This window comes from Mirounga leonina, unplaced genomic scaffold (assembly GCF_011800145.1).
Source record: "Mirounga leonina isolate KUSES-001 unplaced genomic scaffold, KU_Mleo_1.0 Mir_91, whole genome shotgun sequence".
Taxonomy (NCBI): domain Eukaryota; kingdom Metazoa; phylum Chordata; class Mammalia; order Carnivora; family Phocidae; genus Mirounga; species Mirounga leonina.
This window is the reverse complement of record NW_023270839.1, coordinates 19,770,202-19,787,724: the sequence shown is the minus strand read 5'-3', so window position 1 is coordinate 19,787,724 and position 17,523 is coordinate 19,770,202. Positions and strand designations below refer to the sequence as shown.

The 17,523-nt window shown below is 39.6% G+C and overlaps 1 protein-coding gene across 3 annotated transcripts in view; it reads left to right on the top strand.

Moving 5' to 3' along the window:
• Window positions 1-13,899, top strand: part of UBR1 (ubiquitin protein ligase E3 component n-recognin 1) — a 149,906-nt gene extending 136,007 nt beyond the window's left edge. For all 3 annotated transcript variants that reach the window (XM_034994128.1, XM_034994129.1, XM_034994130.1), the window contains 3 exons: window positions 2,573-2,743; window positions 11,343-11,444; window positions 12,528-13,899. In XM_034994128.1, coding sequence (XP_034850019.1) covers window positions 2,573-2,743; window positions 11,343-11,444; window positions 12,528-12,669 — 415 coding nt within the window. In that variant the 3' untranslated portion in view covers window positions 12,670-13,899. The remainder of the gene's footprint in view (window positions 1-2,572; window positions 2,744-11,342; window positions 11,445-12,527) is intronic.
• The last annotated feature ends 3,624 nt before the right edge of the window (window positions 13,900-17,523 follow it).

Sequence of the window (17,523 nt, the reverse complement as noted above, 5' to 3'; positions counted from 1 at the left end):
TGTTCCCTCTCTCGCTGTGTCTCTCTCTGTTAAATAAATAAATAAAATTTTTTTAAAAAATTAAAAAAAAATAAAAGGCAAGAATCTCAGCAGTCTGAAAATCAAAACCTATTCAAGACTTCGTTGATGATATACTGGTAATACAGCATCTCTTCCCCAAATTGCAGGAATTCCAAAGCTCAGTTAGGAGTTTTGTAATATTAAGTAAGCATCGTACAGCAGCCAAACTTCTTAATAAACTTAATTAGAGCTCTCAGAAAACATAAATAACTCTTAAATTTTGCTTTAAGGGTACCAGTTAGTAATTCTAATGAACTGCCTTGGCGTACAAAGTGACTATTGTAGTCCTTAGTCATATTGTAAATAACTTGCTGTCATTTGAAGGGGCAAAGAAAGGGATTGCAGTTTATCATCATTTTGAGGGTTTGAAGAGCCCTTATGTGGCCCATTCTGAGAATCACCGCCCTACAGAAGTCTAAGGAAATTCTCCTATTCTGTTATAACCATTGCTTTGAACCCTGAAGCCGGGGAGTTTAACGGGCCCAGCAGGGGCTTGGGCAGCCCATACTCCCACCTCTGTTACAAGATAGAATTGGTCTTGGTGTTAGTTCCCTTGCTGTTTGTCCCATGCAGATTAAGTTCAGCCACCTAAAGAAATGGCTGAGCCATTTACCTTGCAGCCCTTAAAACGTGAGCTAGATGGGGGCACCTGGGTGGCTCAGTCGTTAAGCGTCTGCCTTCGGCTCAGGTCATGATCCCAGGGTGCTGGGATCGGGATCGAGCCCTGCATCGGGCTCCCTGCTCTGCGGGAAGCCTGCTTCTCCCTCTCCCACTCCCCCTGCTTGTGTTCCCTCTCTCGCTATGTCTCTGTCTGTCAAATAAATAAATAAAATCTTAAAAAAAAAAAACAAAAAACATGAGCTAGAGGATTTCAGAGATTGCATCCAGCTCTGAATTCCATGATTCTCCTATTTTTAGGGCTGTATTGCAATCCCAGTGAATAGATGTTATCTTCCCAGGATTAAAGAGTATCACTGTGGGCTCTTAGGAGGATCTGAGAAGAGTGTTAGTCATTAATCACAGTGAAGAGCCCCTTGGATGATATTACTACATACTGGTTTCAAGTAAAGTGAAAATAAATCTTATGATCTCTTCCAGTTTTATTGTCACCACCAGTTTCCATTAAGACTGAGCCATTTCTACTGTAGGAGGGTAAGCTGCCCAGTTACTATACTTTAGGTATCACCCCTGTTTTCCTCTATAGGATATTAGTGACTAGGACTCAGCCATCCTGTGCGAAAAGTGAAAGATTTTGGCTTTATCCAAAAAGAGCTAAAATTATGTTCTTCCCCCTGGAAGTGAAAATAGCCTCCTCATCTCCAGGAGATAGGCATGGAATACCTACGCACAGGGTCCTTCTGCTCCTATGTGGACAGTGATTTTCTTATCTTACCTGAGAAACGAGGGATCAGAGAATAAACCATTAATACCTTACTGGAGATGGAGATTCTTTTGGTGCTCTTTCTTCTGACCCCATTATAAGCCACATTGGATCTCAACTTAGTGGTTGCATTTATTTATTACTCCCCAAATAAAGGAATTCTTGATGTTTCTAATATGTCCATTATAAGGCAGAGAGAGGAGTGTAGAAAGCTTCTTTTTTAAAAGATAGCCACTATCGCTTTAATTCAGAGAGTGATACCCCTCTTTGAGGGGCATTATAGCAAGGCTGTAGCATACTACTGTGTAAAATGGTACATCTCAGTGTACTACTTGGTTCAATTCAAGCAAGTCAATTCTGTCACTTTTTCCTTCCTAAAGACTTGCTTTGTTTCCCAGATAGAGGTGTATGAACTCTAAGACTACAGTCTTTCATTTCAACCCTAAAGATCTCAATACTTACAATGGACAGGAAATGTGTCTAAACCCTTACTGCACATTTGTGATTAAAAAAAAAAGTACACCTAACAGGGTCATATTCCTCTAATATTGAGGACTTTAAGCTTGACTAAACCAGTCCAGAGGAGGGAGTTGACTATAAATTGGTCATGTCAGATGAAGACTAGATTCTATCAAAGTATCTCAATCTCAAGGCATATTTAATTGCCAAACTATGGGAATTATCAGGACACTGTATATTTAATAATACATTTTCTTACTGTGGATTAATCAGGAGATTTTTTTTTTGTTAAGGCCTTATTAAAGGGGAATGATCTAATTAAATGTTTTCTTGTGTTTTGGGCTGCCTGGGTGGCTCAGTTCATTAGGCATCCGACTCTTGATTTCAGCTCAGGTCATGATGTCAGGGTTGTGAGATGGGGCCCTGCGTCAGGCTCTGCAATAGGCATGGAGCCTGCTCTCCACGCTGGGCATGGAGCCTGCGTGGGATTCTCTCTTTCTCTCTCTTTCTCTGAATGAATGAATGAATGAGTGAATGAATTAATGAATTTCTTGTGTTTTAAGAGCTTTCTTTGCTGCAAAGCAGCCAGTGATGAACACAATTCATTGCTAACTGGATATATCATGCTTTTATTGTTTCTCCACCATACTGAATGTTTTCTTCCCCTTTGAGGTGCCCACGGTCTGCAGATGATGAACGAAAGCACCCTGTCCTCTGTCTTTTCTGTGGAGCTATACTGTGTTCTCAGAACATTTGCTGCCAAGAAATTGTGAATGGGGAAGAGGTTGGAGCTTGCATTTTTCATGCACTTCACTGTGGAGCTGGAGTCTGCATTTTCTTAAAGTGAGTAGTGAGTGTTCTGGAAGCTTATAATGAACTTAAGGAATCTGGATCCAATCTGGAGGCTATTATGGTGGGACACTATGTTGATAGGAAATGGTCTATCAGAAGTTAGAGTATAGACCGGTTATTCACATGAAATTCCATTTGAGAGGATACTACAGAATTACAGAATAAGCTGGGGTGGAGCAAGATGGCGGAGGAGTAGGAGACCTGGATTTCGTCTGGTCTCAGGAATTCAGCTGGTTAGGGATCAAACCATTCTGAACACCTACAAACTCAACAGATCAAAGAAAAGAATAGCAACAACTCTGAACAGAAAAGCGACCACTTTCTGGAAGGTAGGACGTGCGGAGAAGTGAATCCGAGGCGATATTTGGGAGGATAGACGGTGGGGGAGGGGCCTCCGTCGGCCGCTTCTGGCAAGTGATAGAGCCGCGGAGCACAAAATCGGAACTTTTAGAAGTCTGCTCCGCTGAGGGACGTCGCTCTGGTGGCTAAGTTGGGGGTGGAACCCTCGCGGGACAGTGTGGTCTCAGGACCCTCAGGGTCACAGAAAGACGGGGGTGCCTGAGTGCAGCAGAGCTCCCAGGTATCGGAGCGGGAAAGCTGGCTGCAGAGACGGAGCTGAGGTGCGGGCTCTCAGCTCGGGTTTGTCATAAACCGTGATCCACGGCACAGTCGGGCCACTGCTCCTCCAGCAGGGACCCAACAAGTGGCAGATCCGGGGAGACTCCCTTCCTCCCCTGGGAGGAGCGGTGCGGGAGTGCACCACAGGGATCTGCTGGGTTTGGAGACTCCACACGGGGTCAGGTGCTAGAGATAGAAACGCTCGGTCACAGGACGGGTGAGCATGGACTACATCCGGAGACTGGGGAGACGGGAGTGAGTGACTGCTTTTCTCTGGGGGCGCACTGAGGAGCAGGGCCCCGAGTTCTCGGCTCCTCCGGGGCGGGGATTGGGAGGCCACCGTTTTCACTCTCGGCCTCCAAAGCTGTACGGAAAGCTTGCAGGGAACAAAAGCTCCGGAGATCAAACCCAAGCAGATTACTTAGCCCGGCCGGCAAGGGCGGGGTAATTCCGCCTCCAGCAAAGACATTTGGGAACCATGGCAACAGGCCCCTCCCCCAGAAGATCAGCAAGAACAGCCAGCCAAGACCAAGTTTACCCATCGATGAGAATGGCAGAACTCCAGCGCTAGGGGAATAATGCACATAGAATCCATGGCTTTTTACCATGATTCTTTAGTTTTTCTTTAGTTTTTTTTTTATTTTTCTTTTTCCCTTTTTCAACCAACATCTTATCAAACCCTTTTTTAAAAAACATTTTTATTTTTCATTTTTAGAGTCACATTCTATCCCTTTGTAGTAATTACCTGTATTTTTGGCATATATATATATAAGTTGTTCTCTCTTTAAAATTTTGAGATAGTTTCTTCTAACAGATCAAAATATACCCTAAATCTCTAGCGTATGGTTTTTTCCTACTCCCCTGCCTGATCACATTCTCTCCCTTTTTTTTCTTTTTTTTTTTAAATCCTCTTCTTTCTTTTTTCAAACAACTTCTTATCAATTCCTTTTATAAAATGTTTTATAATTTTCATCTTTACAGTCATATTCCATCCCTTCATCATATCAACCCTTATTTTTGTACATATATAAGTTTTTCTTTCTTTAAAATTTTGGGAGGCACTTTCTTCTAACAGACCAAAATACACCCAAAATCTAGTGTGTGGCACTGATCTATATACCAGCCTGATCATATTTGATCATATTCTGGTTTTTTTTGTTGTTTTGTTCTGTTTTTGTTTGTTTTTATCTTTATCTTTTTCTTTTTCTTTTTTTTTCTTTTTCTTTTTTGTCTCTTTCCCTTTCTTTTCCCCCTGCTTCAGGTCTTTTCTGATTTGTTTAGAGTATATTTTCTGGGGACATTGTTACCCTGTTAGCATTTTGTTCTCTCATTAATCTATTCTCCTCTGGACAAAATGACAGGATGGAAAAAATCACCTCAACAAAAAGAACAAGAGGTAGTACCGACTGCCAGGGACCTACTCAATATGGACATTAGAACTATGTCGGATCTAGAGTTCAGAATCATCACTTTAAAGATATTAGCTGTGCTTGAAAAAAGCATGGAAGTTATTAGAGAAACCCTTTCTGGAGAAATAAAAGAACTAAAATCTAACCAAGTCGAAATCAAAAAAACTGTTAATGAGGTGCAATCAAACATGGGGGTGCTAACTGCTAGGATAAATGAGGCAGAAGAGAGAATCAGTGATATAGAAGACTACATGATGGAAAATAAAGAAGCTGAGAAAAAGAGAGATAAACAACTACTGGATCACGAGGGCAGAATTCAAGAGATAAGCGGTACCATAAGGCGAAACAACATTAGAATAATTGGGATCCCAGAAGAAGAAGAAAGAGAGAGAGGGGCAGAAGGTATATTGGAGCAAATTATAGCAGAGAACTTCCCTAATTTGGGGAAGGAAACAGGCATCAAAATCCAGGAAGCACAGAGAATCCCTCTCAAAATCAATAAAAATAGGTTAACACCCCGACACCTAATAGTAAAACTTACAAGTCTCAGGGCGCCTGGGTGGCTCAGTCATTAAGCAGCTGCCTTCGGCTCAGGTCATGATCCCAGGGTCCTGGGATCGAGCCCCGCATCGGGCTCCCTGCTCGGCAGAGAGCCTGCTTCTCCCTCTCCCTCTGTCTGCTGCTCTGCCTACTTGTGCTCTCTCTCTCTCTGTTAAATAAATAAATAAAAATCTTTAAAAAAGAAAACTATTAAAAAAAAAAAACTTACGAGTCTCAGAGACAAAGAGAAAATCCTCAAAGCAGCTCAGGAGAAAAGATATGTAACCTACAATGGTAGAAACATTAGATTGGCAACAGACCTATCCACAGAGACCTGGCAGGCCAGAAAGGACTGGCAGGATATACTCAAAGCACTAAATGAGAAAAATATGCAGCCAAGAATACTATATCAAGCAAGGCTGTCATTGAAAATAGAAGGAGAGATAAAAAGCTTCCAGGACAAACAAAAACTAAAGGAATTTGCAAACACAAAACCAGCCCTACAAGAAGTATTGAAAGGGGTCCTCTAAGCAAAGAGAGAGCCTAAAAGCAACATAGACCAGAAAGGAACACAGACAATATACAGTAACAGTCACCTTACAGGCAATACAATGGCACTAAATTCCTATCTTTCAATAGTTACCCTGAATGTAAATGGCTAAATGCCCCAATCAAAAGACACAGGCTATCAGATTGGATTAAAAAACAAGACCCATCGATATGCTGTCTGCAAGAGACTCATTTTAGACCCAAAGACACCCCCAGATTGAAAGTGAGGGGGTGGAAAACCATTTACCATGCTAATGGACACCAAAAGAAAGCTGGGGTGGCAATCCTTATATCAGACAAATTAGATTTTAAACCAAAGACTGTAATAAGAGATGAGGAAGGACACTACATCCTACTTAAAGGGTCTATCCAACAAGAAGGTCTAACAATTGTAAATATCTATGCCCCTAACATGGGAGCAGCCAATTATATAAGGCAATTAATAACAAAAGCAAAGAAACACATCGACAACAATACAATAATAGTGGGGGACTTTAACACCCCCCTCACTGAAATGGACAGATCATCTAAGCAAAAGATCAACAAGGAAATAAAGACTTTAAATGACACACTGGACCAAATGGACTTCACAGATATATTCAGAACATTCCATCCCAAAGCAACGGAATACACATTCTTCTCTAGTGCCCATGGAACATTCTCCAGAATCGATCACATCCTAGGTCATAAATCAGGTCTCAACCAGTACCAAAAGATTGGGATCATTCCCTGCCTATTTTCAGACCACAATGCTTTGAAACGAGAACTCAATGACAAAAGGAAAGTCAGAAAGAACTCAAATACATGGAGGCTAAAGAGCATCCTACTAAAGAACGAATGGGTCAACCAGGAAATTAAAGAAGAATTTTAAAAATTCATGGAAACCAATGAAAATGAAAACACACCTATTCAAAATCTTTGGGATGCAACAAAGGCAGTCCTAAGAGGAAAGTATATAGCAATACAAGCCTTTCTCAAGAAACAAGAAAGGTCTCAAATATACAACCTAACCCTACACCTAAAGGAGCTGGAGAAAGAACAGCAAATAAAGCCTAAACGCAGCAGGAGAAGAGAAATCATAAAGATCAGAGCAAAAATCAATGAAATAGAATCTAAAAGAACAGTAGAATAGATCAACGAAACTAGGTTCTGGTTCTTTGAAAGAATTAACAAGATTGATAAACCCCTGGCCAGACTTATCAAAAAGAAAAGAGAAATGACCCAAATCAACAAAATCATGAATGAAAGAGGAGAAATCACAACCAACACCAAAGAACTACAAACAATTATAAGAACATACTATGAGCAACTCTATGCCAGCAAATTAGATAACCTGGAAGAAATGGATGCATTCCTAGAGATGTATCAACTACCAAAACTGAACCAGGAAGAAAAAGAAAACCTGAACAGACCTATAACCACTAAGGAAATTGAAGCAGTCATCAAAAATCTCCCAACAAACAAAAACCCAGGGCCAGATGGCTTCCCAGGGGAATTCTACCAAACATTTAAAGAAGAATTAATACCTATTCTTCTGAAACTGTTGCAAAGAATAGAAATGGAAGGAAAACTTCCAAAGTCATTTTATGAGGCCAGCATTACCTTGATCCCCAAACCAGACAAAGACCCCATCAAAAAGGAGAATTACAGACCAATATCCCTGATGAACATGGATGCAAAAATTCTCACCAAAATACTAGCCAATAGGATCCAACAGTACATTAGAAGGATTATTCACCCCGACCAAGTGGGATTTATCCCTGGGCTGCAAGGTTGGTTCACCATCCACAAATCAATCAACGTGATACAATACATTAACAAAAGAAAGAACAAGAATCATATGATCCTCTCAATAGATGCAAAAAAAGCATTTAACAAAGTACAGCATCCTTTCTTGATCAAAACTTCAGAGCATAGGGATAGAGGGTACATACCTCAATATCATAAAAGCCACCTATGAAAAACCTACAGCGAATATCATTCTCAATGGGGAAAAACTGAGAGCTTTCCCCCTAAGGTCAGGAACGCAGCAGGGATGTCCACTATCACCACTGCTATTCAACATAGTATTAGAAGTCCTAGCCACAGCAATCAGACAACAAAAAGATATAAAAGGTATCCAAATCGGCAAAGAAGGAGTCAAACTCTCACTCTTTGCAGATGATATGATACTTTATGTGGAAAACCCAAAAGACTCCACCCCAAAACTGCTAGAAATCATACAGGAATTCAGTAAAGTGGCAGGATATAAAATCAATGCACAGAAATCAGTGGCATTCCTATACACCAACAACAAGACAGAAGAAAGAGAAATTAAGGAGTCGATCCCATTTACAATTACACCCAAAACCATAAGATACCTAGGAATAAATCTAACCAAAGAGGCAAAGGATCTGTACTCAGAAAACTATAAAATACTCACGAAAGAAATTGAGGAAGACACAAAGAAATGGAAAAATGTTCCATGCTTATGGATTGGAAGAACAAATATTGTGAAGATGTCAATGCTACCTAGAGCAATCTACACATTCAATGCAATCCCCATCAAAATACCATCCACTTTTTTCAAAGAAATGGAACAAATAATCCTAAAATTTGTATGGAACCAGAAAAGACCCTGAATAGCCAGAGGAATGTTGAAAAAGAAAAAGCAAAGCTGGCGGCATCACAATTCCAGACTTCAAGCTCTATTACAAAGCTGTCATCATCAAGACAGTATGGTACTGGCACAAAAACAGACACATAGATCAATGGAACAGAACAGAGAGCCCAGAAATGGACCCTCAACTCTATGGTCAACTAATCTTTGACAAAGCAGGAAAGAATGTCCAATGGAAAAAAGACAGTCTCTTCAACAAATGGTGTTGGGAAAATTGGATAGCCACATGCAGAAGAATGAAACTGGACCATTTCCTTACACCACACACAAAAATAGACTCCAAATGGTTGAAAGACCTAAATGTGAAACAGGAGTCCATCAAAATCCTAAAGGAGAACACAGGCAGCAACCTCTTCGACCTCAGCCGCAGCAACTTCTTCCTAGAAACATCGCCCAAGGCAAGGGAAGCAAGGGCAAAAATGAACTATTGAGACTTCAAGATGAAAAGCTTTTGCAAAGCAAAGTAAACAGCCAACAAAACCAAAAGACAACCAACAGAACGGGAGAAGATATTTGCAAATGACATATCAGATAAAGGGCTAGTATCCAAAATCTATAAAGAACTTATCAAACTCAACACCCAAAGAACAAAGAATCCAATCAAGAAATGGGCAGAAGACATGAACAGACATTTTTCCAAAGAAGACATCCAAATGGCCAACAGACACATGAAAAGGTGCTCAACATCGCTCGGCATCAGGGAAATCCAAATCAAAACCTCAGTGAGATACCACCTCACACCAGTCAGAATGGCTAAAATTAACAAGTCAGGAAATGACAGATGTTGGCTGGGATGTGGAGAAAGGAGAACCCTCCTACACTGTTGGTGGGAATACAAGCTGGTGCAGCCACTCTGGAAAACAGTATGGAGGTTCCTCAAAAAGTTGAAAATAGAGCTACCATACAGCAATTGCACTACTGGGTATTTACCCCAAAGATACAAATGTAGGGATCTGAAGGGGTACGTGCACCCCGATGTTTATAGCAGCAATGTCCACAATAGCCAAACTGTGGAAAGAGCCAAGATGTCCATCGACAGATGAATGGATAAAGAAGATGTGGTATATAAGTACAATGGAATGTTATACAGCCATCAAAAGGAATGAGATCTTGCCCTTTGCAACGACGTGGATGGAACTGGAGGGTATTATGCTGAGCGAAATAAGTCAAACAGAGAAAGACATGTATCATATGACTTCACTGATATGAGGAATTCTTAATCTCAGGAAACAAACTGAGGGTTGCTGGAGTGGGGGGTGGCGTGGGAGGGATGGGGTGACTGGGTGATAGACACTGGGGAGGGTATGTGCTCTGGTAAGCGCTGTGAATTGTGCAAGACTGTTGAATCTCAGATCTGTACCTCTGAAACAAATAATGCAATATATGTTAAGACCAAAAAAAAAAAAGAGAAGATTGCAGGAGGAGAAGAATGAATGGGGGGAAATCGGAGGGGGAGACGAACCATGAGAGACGACGGACTCTGAAAAACAAACTGAGGGTTCTAGAGGGGAGGAGGGTGGGAGGCTGGGTTAGCCTGGTGATGGGTATTAAAGAGGGCATGTTTTGCATGGAGCACTGGGTGTTATGCACAAACAATGAATCGTGGAACACTACATCTAAAACTAATGACGTAATGTATGGTGATTAACATAACAATAAAAAATTAAATAAAAAACTAAAAAAAAAGAATTACAGAATAAGTTTTTTAAAAAAAAAGGATTCTGTTCACATTTTAATTATTTGTGGTATATTTTAAGCATGATAGAGTTTGTATTAATTACTCTGGTGTTGTGTAACACTCAGGTGTGGTGAAAGGGCTTGGAGTCTTAACATTTATATTTAAAAAGTACCTATACAAAGTTGTCCTTTGAATATGTTCATTTTCTTCATTTCCTCTATCAAGCAACCATTGTTTTCCCTGGTTTCTCAGAAAAAGGCTGAGAGTGGAACAATATGTTTATGAAAGAAGAGTACAAGTTCCCTGAGATAAATAGGATTCAAAGTGGAGACGTGTGCTTTTTCTTTCCATTCTCCCCATGTAACATAGTTTCCGTTTATGTAAGCAAATATCTCACTAACTATGGAATATATAATTATTGTTTGTAGGCTTCTGTTGGAACAATGGTAATGAATTCATAGAAGCCACACCCAAACACCTATTTTCTTCTTTTAGGAAATATACAGCATATAAACCCACTACCTATTCCAACTATTTATGTCATGTTACTCTGTGGTACTTATCCCTTCTGTACACATGCACACAAACATTCTTTCTATAGCTTCATTTCTAGGCAATGAGAGTCCCAAGTAACTTCACAGTGGCGGTGGTTCTTTATAATCTGCACTGTTGGAGGCTGGCTCTAACAGGAAATGGCTTGACACTTCCCTAGCTGACCTTCTTTCTGGCCCACCGTTATCAGAACAAGAGATGTTGTTCTGTCCTTCTGTTAAGCTCCCTCCCCACTCTAGGTTGTAGGTCAGGAAACAACAGAAACAACCCCGGCCATCATTTTCCAGGGTATCTATGGCTCAAGTAGGACAGCTTCCTTCCTCTCTTCAATATATTCAGTCAGTATTAATGGTCCCATTTCCCTAAATCCATTGATACTTTCCCATAACTTCAATAAAAATAGCAGTGGTCACTCTCTTTTATTTAGACAAAATACAATTTAGTCTATTTGTCTATGTTTATTGTCTTTATACTGAATTCCTAACAGTATTGGCCATGTCTTTTCTCTAGATTAACTTTGATGTAGTGCCTATCATTTGCATATATGCACTTAATAATATTTCCTGTTACTGTTTTGTCCCTCAGAATCCGAGAATGCAGAGTAGTCCTGGTTGAAGGTAAAGCCAGAGGCTGTGCCTATCCAGCCCCTTACTTGGATGAATATGGAGAAACAGACCCTGGCCTGAAGTAAGATTGGTTTGTTTTTCATTTTAGTCACATTATTGTACATGGACGGTAACAGTTCTTTAAACACAGAAACTGATGCTAAATATTGAGAGATATTTTTAAATAGGTGCAAATTAAAAATATTAAGGATGATACCATTCTAAATGTAGCACATAATTTTGAACAACTTTGTGCTTCTCCAGAATGTGAGGGTAATACTTTCCCAAAATGAAAGATACAAACCATCCAAATGTTTGAATGTTATGTTATTTTTAATCAGCCTTTCTTCAGAATTACTTAGAAGGTTTAAGTATGGAGATAGTCTTTGGATTAAGGGAGAAAATAGCTGAATGGTGCTTTGCCAATGACTGAGGATAAGATCTGGGTTGTTCCAGAAAGGTGAGAAGAAGCAGAATTTTTTACTTAATTAGGCACCTTGAAAATACCCAACCAGCTGAGACACTTGAGTGCCTCCAGAATGAGAATCTCATAGTTCTCCATAATTGGAACAGCCAAACTTTAGTCATTTCGGGTTAACTGCTCTACAGTGTTACAAACTGTACAACCTTAGGATTGATGTGGAGTAGTTTTGTTTAAATAGTTGCTAATCACCAGCAAATTTGTTATGTCATAAGGACAACAATAAGCAAATATTTCTGGGCATCAGAATATAATTTGAGGGCTTAGTGTTATACCTCAGACTTAATCTCTACTATACAAAGACCAGAAATCAAAGCTAAATAAACTGTATGAGGCCAAAAGCCATTAAAGCCCCATCAGACTACCCAAAAAAAGAATAGAGCTGCTTCATGTTATAAACCTCACATTCAAACGGGGTCTCATAATGCCTATGATATACTTTGCCTATTTTCTGGATAATCAAGGAGTAAATTTCTGCTTCATCAGCTAAGTAATCTATTAATTTCATGGTGATTAGTGGTGAAGGGAGAATATCCCTTTTAAAACTCTGTCGTTGTGATTCCTCCCAGCTCTAAGAACATCTCAAGAGTGTGAACTAATTTAGGCAATAAAGATGTGGCAGTTATTTGATTTGAACTTACGTGTTGGGTTTTTTTGTTTTGTTTTGTTTTGTTTTTCCTGAAGGAGGGGCAACCCCCTTCATTTATCTCGTGAGCGGTACCGGAAGCTCCATTTGGTGTGGCAACAACACTGCATTATAGAAGAGATTGCTAGGAGCCAGGAAACTAATCAGATGTTATTTGGATTCAACTGGCAATTATTGTGAGCTTCAACTCTGCCTTGGGACAATCACAAATGAAGACAGTAATGAAGACTGATTCAAAATTATAGAGATCTTTCTGAGGGCTGGGAGGGCTGGAGGGTCTTTTGCTCTATGTCCAGATTCACATACATCAATAAAATATTCCTTAACGGAGTATTGCTTTCAATTAGTGAAAATATGCTTAAAGGAGAAAAAGGACATTGATTAATCTGTTTTATGTTCCAGAACACTAAAAATGCTTCTTTACCCCAAGTGTCTGATTCTATCTCCAGAAAACTCATTTCCCTTCCTAATCTGTCCCACTTCATTTCATTTCATTCACCTGGTAAATGTAGTCACATTAAGCAGTTGTGGACGTTTTTATATGTTGGTTAACTCTTCTACAGTTTTGTATTTGGTATTTCCCACACACACCCAGGTTTAGTTTAGCTGACGTTGGAACACTGACAGGACTCTAATCTGTGGTAGTCTTCCTTGCAGCTAAACAGGAATTGCAGAAACCATGCAGTATACTTCAATTGAGAAAGTTTCCAAAAGAGTAAATTTTTTTTATTATTTCTCTTTTAAGGAAATACCTCTAATGTGCCACTTACTGTTTCAGCCAGAAATTAAACAAATCTTTCTCTGGGCAAAGTTGCCATTTCTAAGGAAAATTTCTGCTAGTGTGGAAAAGCTTTTTTCGCACTGTAGACCTCAAGAACAGGATAGGATAGGATAATGTATTCATTATTCATCCCTCATGGGCCAAAGAAACTATAGTCCTCACCTCTTACCACAAATAGCTTTGCTGAGTTTTGAAACTATACTTTCTATTTTCCAAAGGCAAATTTCTAAAATGAGTTCACTTATCTCTTGTTTGTGGCACCATCCTATTTGACTCTTAAAAACCTGATGCAGTTCTGATATAAGCTATCTCTAGAATGAGGATAAGAAAATTCCCCCAATGAATGGAGCATGGCAGCTGTCAATTAGAACAATCAGACTGAAGCCAATTCTGTAACTTTCTATGTCTTTGTAAAAGATAAATCCTTCAATTGTTATCTGTGTGCAACCTTTTCATAAACTCTGGTTTTATGACTAGTACAGACAACCAAAAAAGCCATGTGATCAGTGGTCATGTGTCCTGTTATAATATGCTGTGGTTGAGCCATCTTGTTTATAAATAATAGAGTTCTCCAGAATGTGTGCATAGACTTCTTGATTTTTGGCTTTAACTTTTTATATCGAGAACTTGTGATATAAACAGCAAACAGAAGATTAATTGAAACCTTCCATTTTAGCTTCTGTTGTTTCTGGAGTAATGTTAGGAATTTGAAAGATGCATTCAAAGACCATCTGATTTTGCCTTTGGTGACCATCGTCCTATATGTGTGTGAATGTTTTCCTATCTTCTTTTTGCTCAGCAAAGGCAAACAAATAAAAATACATTTGCAAAGTGATGATGCACATTTGGGGTTAGATTTTTTGGTATTTTTATGTAAAGTAAAGAAAAGGTGGGCTTTGCAGTAAAGGATTGGCATGAACAGGCATCAGAATCACAATCATGATTATCTACTTGAATAATTATTATTCAGAAGGTATCAGGAAACAGATACAATTCCACTGAACAATTTGTAACAAGTGATGAGTGAGGATCAGAAAATTCAGTATTCAGCTTGTCCAATTTACCAGTATGATTAAATGATTAGAACATTTCCCTTATTTCTGATAGAAATAATGGGTGGATTGTCTGGGAAATCTGAGCCAGAATAGGCAACAGAAGATGCTGACTTCTGCCCTGATTGGCCCCGGTTTAGCAAAGATAAACTGACTTTTTATTTCTAGTCTTTTTATATTCACTTCATAAACCCTGGGGTTATGCTCTTAAGCTGCCAGAGGGACTACCCTGTAATGGCCAGTCAGACCTTTATTGCCAAAGAACACATTTCACATTGAGCTCCACTTTGGAGATTGACTCAGACCCCTGCACTGGAGATGAATATGTGTCTTAGTGCTGCCCCCAGCCCTAGGGATTTCTAATTATATTCAAATATCATAGTGGTTTGCCTTCATCATTGCAAACAATTTAATCATGCTTATGGAGTTCACTTACAAATGAGCAAAAAGTCACTTTATTTTCATTAGTGTAGTATGTGCAGGAACTGGTTCAACAGGATGACTCCAAACCTGTGTTTTTCTAATGTTTTTGGTGAGGGGCTGACAGGAATTTTAATGACAGAGTGAAGAAAAACATGTATCTGTATAATTAATTTATTTTGCTGGTGTATGGGCTGTGAGTTCACCTGTTTGTGGTCATTTGTCATTTCATAACAACTATGCATTTGGTTCACTGTGATGATGATCTATATCTAGTGACTGCAACATGTTTATACCACTGATTCAAATTCCATCCATGATGAAGTTATACAAATAATGCATATATTGATATCTTTTATTGCAAAATGTAAATTTAAAACTTGTATAATGTTCTTGTGCTTTTTGAAATAAAATATCTTATATGTGTATATTTACAAAGAAAAAAGGGACTTCTCATGTTTGGGGATTTGGGTTTGAAGTATAAAACTCTGTACCTAGAAAGGAGCTCTTAATTAAATGTTACCTCTGCCAGCCCAGACAAATTCTTTAAAACACATAGGTATTGGGGTGCCTGGGTGGCAAGTCGGTTAAGCATCTGCCTTGGGCTCAGGTCATGATTCCGGGGCCCTGGGATGGAGCCCTGAGTTGGGCTCCCTGCTCAGCGGGAAGCCTGCTTCTCCCTCTCCCTCTGCCTGCCGCTCCCCCTGCTTGTGCTCTCTCTGTCTCTCTGACAAATAAATAAAAATCTCTTTAAAAATAAAATAAAAGACATAGGTATTCAGTGTAATGGTCAAACTTTCTGACCATACATTCCATCAGTAAATAACTTTTAAGCATGCACTATACATATAGAGAGAGAATTTTTTATATTCAGTACAGTACTAATGTATTAAGTACATTATAAATGATTGCCCAAAAATGGGAGTTTAAAAAATCAGCCGAAAAATAGAATATTTCTATTTAAAAACTTCCAGGTGAATCTGTGCATCTCTTTGGGTATGTACACCCCATTGTGGACACAACTGTCTAGAGCAACACTGTCCAGGAGAACTCTGCAATGATGGCAGTGTTCTCTGTTTGCACTCCAATATGATAGTCACTGTCCCCATGCAGCTATTGAACTTTTTGAGATGTGGCTAGTGCAACTGAGGACCTGAATTTTTTATTTCATTTAATTTTAATTAAGCTTAAATCATCATGTGTGGCTAGTAGCTACTATATTGGACAGCATAAATCTAGTTAATGGTTCTCAGACTTGACAGTGTTAGAATCACCTAAAGAGCATTAACAAAATATAAATGTCCAGATTTCACCCTTGATCCTGAATCAGAATCTCCCGAGATTGAGCCTTTACAAAACCATTATGATCTCCTGTTTCTAAACCAGTACCCTTAAATTTTAGAGCTTGCTTTCTTTTTACCTCAGTGATTTTAGTCTACGTGCCAAAGAGCCTCAGAGAGAAAAGTACATCAGAGAGGGGGAAAAGTGCCAAACTTGGATAGTTGTGTTATTTCATTGTGAGTTTCTGTGTAAGCTTTCATTTAAGGAAAGGGTAACTAGACTTAAAACAAAAAGTCATTGCTTTAGTTTTAAGATTATACAATATTCTGGGAGGGTAGTAGCACTGAAGGCAATGAAGAAAGTGTTTTGGTTATGAAAATACAAGGCACTTGGAATTAGCAGGAAGAGGTCACTATGGAGTCTTCTCCATACTTAGAGTAGCTGGGCACTACTAGGAAAAACAAGTCATACAACCAGGCAAATTTTCACAATTTGCTTTAAAATTTAAAACTTCTGGGACACCTGGGTGGCTTAGTCTGTTACATCTTGAGTCTTGATTTCAGCTCAGGTCAGGATCTCAGGGTTGTGAGATTAAGCCCCGCATCGGGCTCTGCACTGGGGATGGGGCCTGCTTAAGACTCTCTCTCCCTCACCCTCTGCTCCTCCCCACCCATGGGAGCGAGTGCTCTCTCTATCTCCTCTCTCTCTCTCTCTTTCCCTCCCTCCCTCTTAAAATTAAAACTTATGTACAACAAAGAGCACCATTAATAAAAAGATATCCAGAGTTAAGTGGTATAATCACATCAAGAGTACAGCTTCTGAATTTCCTCAAAATTCTTCCTGAAAACCATGTACACTAACCAGGATAACAAAAGAAAAAACCCAAAGTTTAACAAAACAAGGCAGCGGGAAATCTCCATGAACTCCCAAGTATGGGCAGATATATTCAAAGCACCAACAGCAGCAAAGCTGTGCAGTGGAAGTGGTGGAAAGTGAAAGGGGAAACTGAGTAAGAGTTGCAGAACTGGCGGCACTTGGGTGGCTCAGTCAGTTAAGCGTCTGACTTCGGTTCAGGTCCTGATCCCAGGGGCCTGGGATTGAGCCCCACGTCGGGCTCCCTGGTCATCGGGGAGCCTGCTTCTCCCTCTCCCCCTGTTCCTGCTCTCTCTCGCTACCTCTCTCACTGTCTCTCTCTCAAATAAGTAAATAAATAAAATCTTAAAAAAAAAAAAAAAAGTTGCAGAACTGAGAAATTGCTAACCACCCCTGAGTGGGAAGAAACCCATTCAATAGAAAAAATGGACACTCAGGACTGAGAATTACCAGCAGAACTAACTGAAGTCCTCACATGCTGTGAGCATGGGTGAAAAACTGCTCAGTCTTGAGAGAATCAAACAAGGTGCTGGCATTCTAAATCCTCTACATTCTTATAAATAACCATTAAATACTGCCTTCATTACAGAAAGAGCCTCACCCCATGGAAAACTGCTAAAAACGGAA